Source organism: Juglans microcarpa x Juglans regia, chromosome 1D, assembly GCF_004785595.1.
Source record: "Juglans microcarpa x Juglans regia isolate MS1-56 chromosome 1D, Jm3101_v1.0, whole genome shotgun sequence".
In the NCBI taxonomy this organism is placed as follows: domain Eukaryota; kingdom Viridiplantae; phylum Streptophyta; class Magnoliopsida; order Fagales; family Juglandaceae; genus Juglans; species Juglans microcarpa x Juglans regia.
The window spans coordinates 10,006,809-10,017,648 of NC_054594.1; the positions used below are offsets into that span (position 1 = coordinate 10,006,809).

General features: G+C 36.0%; 1 protein-coding gene across 1 annotated transcript; it reads right to left on the bottom strand.

The window, feature by feature from the left end:
* Window positions 1–649: 649 nt before the first annotated feature.
* On the bottom strand, window positions 650–1,627 carry LOC121262408. The gene is made up of 3 exons (XM_041164906.1): window positions 1,586–1,627; window positions 1,121–1,216; window positions 650–1,006 (listed from the first exon to the last, which is right to left on the bottom strand). Exons 1-3 carry the CDS (start codon window positions 1,625–1,627, stop codon window positions 650–652), a joined length of 495 nt encoding a protein of 164 aa, XP_041020840.1.
* Window positions 1,628–10,840: the final 9,213 nt, after the last annotated feature.

Consider the following 10,840-nt stretch of genomic DNA (forward strand, 5'->3'; position numbering starts at 1 on the left):
ATGTGATCAAAATCACTTGGCAATTTGATCCTTCCAAACAAAGTATGCCCCAAAAAGATGAGGATTATACATACATGTGAAAAACCATATGCACTTATGATTTTTTATATGAGAAGTACATAATTTGCGCTTATTGGAACTGGTAAATACCAAGTCTGCTGCACTCACCCAAGGTGACTTCCTCTATGATATCTCGCATTCAACAAATTCATTGACAAAACAGAAAAAATTAAGAGAATAATGATGAAACAACTTATTTCTTCTTGGTCATATTGATGTTGAAAGATACATAAAAAGCAACAATGAAAGAACAAGAAACATGGTATCTACAGGTCAGTCATATACTAATAACATTATTAAAAGGCTACGTATGTACTGATAACTTACATTGCTATAACAGTTTCACTGTATATTAATGACCAAGAACTTCCAATGTGCATGTTGGTGGCAAGAGCAATGTACATCACTAGACAGAAGCTACAAAATATCCTCACAACCAAAAAATATACTACTTACCTCACACCAGTAACTGATGTACAAAAAGATTAGGTTCTGGAGATATGGGAGACATTTTGTTGCTATATTACTTTAACTTTCATCTCCTTATCAAAATTCACAAAAAACTGTTACCCTCAAATTTAGTAACCGGCTATGCAGGTCCCCAAGTCTCTCTATGAGACTCTCCCAAGGTCTGCCTCTCTAACTCATATCTCTCCATAAACTTGTCGTACTTGACTTGTTTCTCCATTACTAGCATGACATTCGCTCGTAAGTTGTCATGTAAAGCCTTATAATATGCAGCTTCTTTCTCATCTCTTTCTGCAAATTCAGTTGATTCTGCTATTCGGGCATTAGTTGATTGTCTAGATGACTCGAGAATAACCATCTCGCTGAGTCCTCGTACATACGCTGGCCTATGGCCCAAAACTTCCTTAAATATTACTGTTGCTGCCTCCTTAGTTTGCTTCTCAGGCTCCAACTCTGTCATCTTTGCTGTCATCTCATTCTATCAATCATTGGAAAATGTCACACATGTTAAGTGCTCGTAATATGTACTTAGCACTAAAAATATGGACATCGGTTTATCTCAAACATCACGAGATTTTACTTTAAGACTCATATATTTCTCTTCCGTCATGGGAGTCACAAATTTGTCATTCTTCTTTGACCACTTGACTTTTTTAACGAAATCAACCAAATTCTCCTCATTCTCAAACTGCAAATAAAGTAAATTATACACTAGCTTAGAATGAATATATGAATACCATTATAGAGTACAAATTAAAGGAGTACAAGTAGCTAGCATTCACAATGGTCGACTCAAATCTGCATGAAATCTCTCATTTAAGCTATCAAATTAATTGTTGGGATTAGACTTACAAAGTACAAACAATAACAATTGTTGAATTTTTTTTTTCCTGTTTTTTCATAACTAAATGTGCAAGTAATTATATTAGTCATTGATATATAGAGAACACAAAGGAAATACACAACTTTGAACAAGTCTAACATATCAATTAGCACAAAGAAATAATAATGCTACATACAGTCGATGTAGCATCTTGCAACCAAAATGGAGACTTACCCTCATCTCCATTAACCGCACAAATGAACTTCGTCCAGCCATGTGATTGTTTTGTTGCTTCTCCCTATTATTTTTATTTCATTCAAACATCCACTGCAATCACACAGGACATGATATACATCCATTGAATGTAGATGACCACCCAAGCATCGCACCACCTTTTGAGCACCACTTTGGGTGCAATTCGACCATACTGTTAGCATTCGATTTAAAAAAAAAAAAAAAAAAGCATCTACAAGTAGAACATATATAGTATATAATTGTTTTGAAAGAATAGTTTACTCATTCGTCTCAGTTAGTTCTTTGACTTATTTTTGCATGCCTAGATGTGGTAGTTTTTGGTTGGAAAGCGTACAATCTCACTTGTATTACGTCATGTTTTAACTTTTAAGATAGTACTCACAAGAAATTAGTATGAAATGATTAAAAAAAAAAAGAAAATAGAAAAGAAAGTAGTATCATGAAAGAGAACATACACTTCACCTTATTAATATGACAATTCTTAATAATAAGAGATAAGCCCTATTGGGTTTTATAGATGGTCTCAATTTTCAACATTCAAATACTATTCAATCACGTCATATATTTTTTAATTTCAAATTTTTAAAATTTTAACTTTTTTATTTAATTATTACAATTTTCCAAAACTTTCAAACTAAACACAAAAAATAATATAATCTTTTCAAATTTCAAAATAAAAATAATATTCTAACAATATTTTAACTTTATAATATTTTTATTCAATTTTCTCTCTTCTTTTTTAAAATCTCATAAAATATTTTAACTCAATCTATATTATTATTATTCACAATCTACCTCCTTACTATTCCTCCATCTCATCTCATTAATATGTGTAACCAAACGAGAGATTGATCTTTAAGCTTTTTCCACAAATCAAGTTTTAATAGTCATTGGTTAAACTTGCATATAAATTTTTTTTTTCTTTAAATGGAGTAATCAGTCATAAAGTACGTAAACGCCGCACAATCATTTTAAAAAAGAGTGAGGTTCACAATGAAAAAATTAATTTTTTCTATATAAATCTTATATTTATTTTTTTAAAAAAAAAATTGCACACAACTCAACATTTCGTGACTACAAATCTCTTTTAAGAGTAATTATACTCTAAGACCACTAAAGTTTCCAACACCACATACCAACTGAGCTGGTTTTGTTTATTTTTTTTTCAAAACGCATTGTTAGGCTCCTCCCCACGTTTTCCTCATTCTCCACGTTTCATTCATTCGAAAATTTGCTTCTCCTCCATTTGGATTCGCACCCTCCCGTCGTGTTGCAGTACGTCCACCTCCAATCAACTAAAGAACGAAAAATTTGGGAGGCTATTATGAACCTCTTCTCTAGAAGTCCTCTCTTTTCAGTCCTCTCTCTATGGATAACTCTCTCTCTCTAAGAAATTGTAGTAAAATACAGAACTTTCGCTATTGCTCTGTTATTGCTGGGTTAGAAGCTTTCGGCATACCACCTGGGAGGGGACAAAAGTTGGTCTTGGGTGGAAAGATGCAGTAATTTTTGGATTAGGTTGATGCAAACACCATTGGTTGGACTAAAAAAAAAAGAACCAATTTCTTAAACCCAGAAATTCTTACTCTTATTCCTGGTTTGTTGAAACACCCTTCCTTATTCCTTCAATAAAGACAACATTTTATTATATTATTTCTTCAAACAAGAAATAAATATATTTCTTCTATTAAGAATAATTATTAGAATGGTTTATTCTACCATTAGAATGATTAAGAATAATTTAGACATGCCCATTCTTTCTATGATAGTTTTATAGAAAAAAGTGCAAGAAAAAAAAAATTATATGATAGTTTTATAAAAAAATATTTTAAAAACTGAGGAATGCTTTTTTTCCTAGAATGTCGTTCTATGAATGAAAGATGAAAGGCCACCCATGCCTTCTACATCAAATTCACTGACTCAGGTTTGATACACATTGGTCATTTATAATTGTCATTGTATTGATATTACCAATTAGTTAATGTATTTTTATTTGTGTATTATAGGGGTATTATGGTCCAGAAAATATATATTATCCGCCATTTATGATGCATCCAAATGCATATCCAAATTCATATACATACACATGGGATAGCCAGGTAAATTCCTTACTAATTTTTTAAATATTTTCTTATGGGCATTTGAATTGTTCTAACTATGCCTAATTACAGCCCTCACCAATGCCACTTTTACGACCAATGTGCGTCTACCCTTCATCGAGTATTGCGGAGAGTTGAGCCGTGTTCAACATTCACCTTCTATATAACTCTTCAATTTAAACCGTTCATTTGAACCGTTCTAACACCGTGTCTAATTACAACCTCCATCAATGTCATACCATCCATCCAATATTTCAGAGGAGTTGAGAAGTTTTGAAAAGATGACAAGTAATGCGGAGACTACGCCATTTATATCTGAAAGTGAAAAGAATTTTGGAGGTACATCACTTTTAACCCGATGAGTACACATCCTTTTGAGTTGCATATAATATAAATGTTTATCCAAACTATACATTTATATTTTCAGAAACTTCATTGGACGTAGAGGCAGAGATTGAGGAGATAAATGAAGTATCATTTGCTAATGATCGAGTTGAGGAGGAGCCCAAACCCGGCATGGAATTTGCCACTGATCATGAGCTTATGGCCTATTACAAACGATATGCCAAGCAACAAGATTTCGGTGTTATAATACAAAGGATGAATAGAGAGGCAAATGGGAGTGTAAAGTATTTGACAATTGGGTATGCGAAAGGCGGCAAGTACCATCCTAGCTGTAGTAATATCTCAAGGCCATGACCAATTATTAAGACAGATTGTAAGGCAATGATAAATACTCACTTGGTGAATGGTACTTGGGTGGTGACCACTATTGAGATTGCCCATAATCATAGAACTTTCAGCCCACAAAAATCTCTTTTTTATATCGCACAATTGTTTACACGAATATAGTCAGAGGATGCTTGACTTGAATGACAGAGCAAGTATTAGAATGAACAAGAATTTCGACGCACTTGTTGTTGATGCGGGAGGGGGGTTCGAGAATCTTGATTTTCAAGAAAAAGACTGTCGTAATTTTATTGACAAAGTCCAACACTTAAGGTTGGGTAAAGGAGGTGGTGAAGCACTTACTAATTATTTTAAGAGGATGATGTTGATGAATGATGGTTTTGTCTATGTGGTTGATGTGGATGGAGAGTTAAGAATTAGAAATGTGTTTTGGGCTGACGTAAGTAGTAGAGTAGCCTATGAGTATTTCGGAGATGTTATCACCTTCGATATGATATATCTAACAAATAGATATGGTATGTCGTTTGCTCCTTTTGTTGGTGTAAATCATCTTGGGTAGTCTATACTGTTAGGCGCTAGCTTGATTTCAAGCGAGAATACAAGTACTTTTGTGTGGCTGTTTCAAGTATGGTTGGGGTGCATGGATGGTCGTGCTCCAAAAGCGATCATAACAGACCAAGACCAAGCAATGAAAAATGCTATTGCGTTAGTATTCCCAGACACTCGCCATAGATATTATCTATGGCATATAATGTAAAAACTACCAAAGAAATTGGGATCTCATGCCCAATTCAAAGTAGGGTTGAAGACTTCTATCCAGAGTGCACTATATGATTCACAGACATGTGTAGAATTTAAGGAGAAGTGGGGGCAACTTATTCAGAAGTATGACCTTGGTGATAATACATGGTTGCAAGGATTGTACAACAAGAGGTCGTTTTGGGTACTGACTTATCTTAAGGGAGTATTTTGGGCAGGTATGAGCACTACACACCGGTCTGAAAGCATGAATGCTTTATTTGATGGATTTGTGCATTCTGGTACGAGTATGAAAGAATTCGTTGATCAATTTGACAATGCACTGAGAAAGAAGGTGGAGGTTGAGATGATAGCTAATTTCAATTCCTTTAACCAAACCATCCAATGTTCATCTCCATTCTGCATATAGAAGCAGTTTCAAGCAGTGTATATGAATGCGAAATTTAAAGAAGTCTAAAGAGAGGTGTGGGAGATGATTTTATGTAACTGTATACTTATTAGCAATGAGGGTTGCATTTCCACCTTCGATGTTTTGGATGAAATCACGACTAATGATGACCACTTCAAAAGAGTCAAGTACTCAGTTTACTTTAACGAGGAGGAGTGTGATGTGAAATGCACACGTGTTGTTTGAGATGAGAGGGATTCTCTGTAGACATGCATTGAACGTTTCCCAGATGAAGAAGATTCATGCATTACCGGATAAGTACGTCTTGGATCAATGCAGGAAGGACTCAAAGAGGAGATATACAGTGGTAAAAAGTAGCTATCATGACTTGAGGCACAATGTGGACTCGCGGAGGTATGAACTTGTTGTGAAACGATGTCTAAAATTAGCAACTCGTGTATCCCCAAGTGATGACCATGTTAATGCATTCATGCGCCATTTGGATGAGTTTGAGAATCAATTTAAAAAATTAACACTTGAGTCCGGTTCAACCAAGATAAAAAAAAATGTGGTCACGGATAAGGATAAGAAAATATTAAGCCCACACGTTGTCTGCGGGAAGGGAAGGTTGCCAAGGAAAATGAAGGTTTCGCTAGTGGAGAAGATTGCGACTAAAAGAAATAAGAAATAAGTAATAAATTTTTATGTGTATTAATTCTCTATTGTTTCTCATTGCATACATATTACTTTCTAATGGACGTGTATTTTTTGGTTTGAAAATTATTTAAACTTGCAGAAAATATTTGAGGACGAATCACAACATGGTGAAGAATCGGAAGCTCAAGTTGGTGCTAAAGTTGATAGAGTTGGTGCTAGTATTGATGATTTTGTTATTCTAACACAGTATAGTAGTGCCTTACAACCAACACCATTGGGCAATGAGAAGGTGTGAGGTCGTAGTTGTAATTTGGTATTTTGTTGTATTAGAGGACACAAAACTAGTTGAACTGTCTCTCTAATTTTGAAATTTTGGGACATATGAGAAATTTTGAAATTTTGAGCCGTCTCTAATCTATATCTTTTTCTGTGGGAGGTTTTGGAATTTTGGGACATCTTTTTCTGTACGAGTTGGTACATCAAAGTACTAAGATTTAATGTGATTGGTTGAAAGTTAAATTAATTATTGAAGCTGATTACTTGCACACAGTCTTAATCTTTGCTTAACAGATTTTAGGAATCTCAATTTCTTGGTGTGAAAATCCGTGAAACAGGAATGCAATAGAATAAATATGTGAAACAGGAATGCAATAGAACAAATCTGTGAAATAGGAATGCAATAGAACAAAAGTCAAATGTTGTGTTTGCATGTTCTAGCCTTCTACTAGATTACATCATACTGGAATGGATTACATCATACTAGCCTTCTACTTTTCCCAAGATTACATAAAAAAAATTATTACAATTGATAACACCCAGTATATACACAGAAAAATATATACATATCTATTCTCTCTTGTCCAAATTTTCTCCTTTATCAGTTGAAGTATATCTACTCATATGAAGAATTGACATCTTGCTTCAATTTGCATGCAATTTGAGAATTTCAAAAGTTAAAGATGACAAAGGTGATCTAAATGAAACAGTTTTACAAATCTTACTTATATAAATCCAAACTCCAAATTGTTCTCTTAATTGCCGTGCAAGCCTAGCCTAGCTTTTGTTCACTCATCTTCCCAGGCCAAGAACATGGTCATGTGGAGATAAATTGCATGCATTAAAAGTCAAGTAGCTACTATATGTATGCAAGGTCATTTATGGTAGGACGCAAATGGAATGCATCAAATTATTGGAAATGCATGAAGTTATGAGGTGTTGAAGCAGTAACAACCTAATGGTATAATAAATTGCAATGGTGACTACAACTCTTAGTGTACGGATTAGCTTCTAACTCCAGGCCTAATTACTTGCTCAATAAAATTTTATTTTACCTATAGAAAAAAAAGCTTCTATCTCCAATGTAAGGATTGAAAAGAATCTTGGAATTTCTCTATATAAAAAGGTGAAGATGAGAGGTGAATCCAGAAACTCCTTCTATTATGTAATATGAAATGCTTAAAATCGATCATGTAGCATAAATAATCTCCTCATCAAGCATAAAAACACCAAGCTCAGAAATCCTAAATCAATTATACCTACAGATCCCAATGCAGAAATCACAAAAATCACAACGCAAAAATCACAAGTAGAGTAGAATTTCTCAATTATATTATAGTCAACGCAGAAATCACAAAAATATGAGCAATAATAAAGATCTAGGGTTCGGTTGGGGAGGATACCTCTCAGATCTTAATGGATCAGACGAACGTCATGGAGGAGAAGGATCTTGTGGTGCGGGAGGGATTTCCGTGGGGCATTCTTGAGGGCACGTGTCACAGTCCATGAATAGAATAACATGGGCCATGGGCCTAGGACCAGTTTATCTTCATTTACTTTGATGCTATCTGTTATTTGGACTACAATAGAGTTAGTGGGCCTTGGGCCTTAGTTTTATTTTCTTGTATATTTTTTAGTTTGTTAGCCTGGGCCCATGTGAGGGGTTCTCTCCTTTATGTATGAGCCAAGGGCTCTAGGGTTTGAGATTCAGAAAAGTTAATGCAAATATTACTTCTCTTTTTCTTATCATCTTTCTTTTCTTCAATGGAAGTACTCCCCTCAAAGTGAGTAATTTTCTTGTATTTTCTCATACATTTTCTAGTCAGCCAAACACCTACTATCAGGTGTGTTACAAATGGTATCCAGAGCCAATCTTTCCTTGGCATCGACTTTATCAATGAGAATGGAAAACATCATCTCATCCTTACTAAATATCAAAGAGTTAATAGAAGATAATCTTCACGCTTCGATGTTGTTCAACAACATCTGAAGGATTTGTGGGAGAGTCACAACAAAATGCACCAAGTATTTCAACAGTCCTTTGACAATTTTGCTAGCAACATTCAGGAAAACTTCAACCAATTCGAAGAAAAAGATGAAATCAAGCCCGCTCAATCTTTTCTTTCTTATATTTCCAAAAATCTCGAACCATTTCTACCATTCTTTGATCATTCCCTAAAATCTCGTGCCTGTCTCTTCATCTCAAAAATTATTATTATTATTATTATTTTTTCAGTCATATCTAGCATCATCTACTCACTAATGGTCAGATGGGAGTTTGATCCCAGTGGAATGGCTTTTCAGATTCTTAACGCCTCACCCTCAACCAAAAAGCCAAACAATATTTCCAAATCGACCGATCTGCACCCTCCCTCTCCATGCAAACCAATATTCATTTTGGCAGAAGTTTTTGGACCCAAGACACTCTAGATTTCCTTATCTTTCGACGTTTTTTGGTCCTGCAATGGCCACCGAAGAGCAATCCACTGGCAAGAGTTCGTACAAGCTCCCATCTCCGAAGCCAACTGTAATGGCAGTCGAGAAGAAGAAACCAGCGATGGCTGTGAAACTGAAGCTGAAAGCTAGGGAGGTAGGCGCAAATGGAGCTCTGGTTGCTGCTATAACTGAAGTTTTAGAGTTTCAGCAGAAACTTGGGAGGAACAAGCAAGTTGGTAATAGCAAGACAAAAGATGTTATGAGGTGGCTTGAATTCAGATTGAAAAGTGCATGTGTCGTAGGTTCGCTCGAGCGGAGGTTCACTCAGCTCGAGCGAAGTTCAAACAGAGAGCTTCGCTCAATATTCGCTCGACACTCAGCTCGAGCGAATTCAGACAGAGAGCTTCGCTCAAGTATCGCTCGACATTCAGCTCGAGCAATATCCAAGTCAGAGAGCTTCGCTCGACCCTCGCTCTACACCCAGCTCGAGCGAGTTCAGGCAGAGAGCTTCGCTCGACTCTCGCACAACTGTTGGCTTAAGCGAAGTGCAGAATATCTACATTCGCTCGACACTCGCTCGACGTTCGCTCGAGCCAATGTTCACAAAAGTGAATTCTCACTTTTCCTATAAATATCAAACGGCGCCCACTTCTTGCCTAAGGACTTCAGAATACATTTTGGTCTTGTTTTTAGTGTTTTCTTGAGAGAGAAGTCTAGAGTGAGTTTTGAGAGATAACTTCCTTGTGAAGTTTTGTTGTATTCATTTGTACTCCATCTCTGTTGATAGTGAAATCTTCGATACCGACCCCACCAGTGGACGTAGGCTCATTTTGAGTCGAACCATTTAATTCTTGGTGTTCTTTCTGTGTGATTGTCATCAATTTCTTTCGTTTAGTTCCGCTACTATACTTCGAGTTAGTCTTAGCTACAGTTATTCCCAACAAACTGGTATCAGAGCTTGGTTCAGGGTGATCTGGAGGGATGGCTATGGCTAAGTTCGAAGTGGAGAAATTTGACGGTCAGAACAGTTTCAGTCTATGGCGCATCAAGATGAAGGCTTTACTGCGACAACAAGGCTTGTCAAAAGTATTAGAAGTGTCGATATCTGACGATTCTCCGGCTCCTTCAAAAGAAGAAGAAGAAAAGGTACACAGTACTATTCTTTTGTCACTATCTGATGGAATTTTAAGAGAGGTTGCTGACGAGGAGACTGCAACTGGTCTCTGGTCGGCACTTGAGAATCTGTACATGAAGAGATCTCTCACCAACCGGTTGTATTTGAAACAACGGTTATACACTCTCAAAATGAAGGAAGGTACTCTTATTTCTGAACACCTAGATGAATTTAATAAAATCATTATGGATCTGAGGAACATAGATATTAAGCTTGAAGAAGAAGATCAAGCGTTAATTATTTTATGTTCATTACCCACATCTTTTGAGAACTTTGTGAATTCCATGTTGTATGGTAGAAATACAATTTTTTTGGTAGATATAAAGTCTGCTTTGAATTCTAAGGAGTTGAGGAATAAATTGAGTGTGAAGAACACTAATGAACAAGCTAGTGGCTTGTTTGTTAAAGGGTCCTCAAGCAGGGGTAGATCAAATGACAGGGGTTCAGAGAAGAATAAGGGGAAATCCAAGGGCAGTTCACAAACAACGGTTAGTAAGAAAAACGTCAAATGTCATTACTGCCATAAGTTTGGTCACTACAAGAACGAGTGTCCAAAACTGAAAAACAAAGAGGATGGCACTAGTTCATCTAATGCTGTTAGTGTTGCTGATGATAGGTCTAACGACCTAGATCTTGTTCTAGCAATTAGCGACTCCAATAGTCGCTTTAGTGACAAGTGGGTCATGGACTCAGCTTGCACTTTCCATATGTGTCCCAAGAGGGACTGGTTCACTAACTATGAATCGGTCAACGGA

Bases quoted from the DNA above. Each gene is read 5' to 3' on its own strand.
- LOC121262408 (XM_041164906.1), bottom strand. From the start codon at position 1,627: ATGGCTGGACGAAGTTCATTTGTGCGGTTAATGGAGATGAGG. The intron at 1,217-1,585 runs GTAAGTCTCCAT...CTTTATTTGCAG, and splicing joins TGCGGTTAATGGAGATGAGG to TTTGAGAATGAGGAGAATTT. The intron at 1,007-1,120 runs ATGAGTCTTAAA...AATGATTGATAG, and splicing joins CCATGACGGAAGAGAAATAT to AATGAGATGACAGCAAAGAT.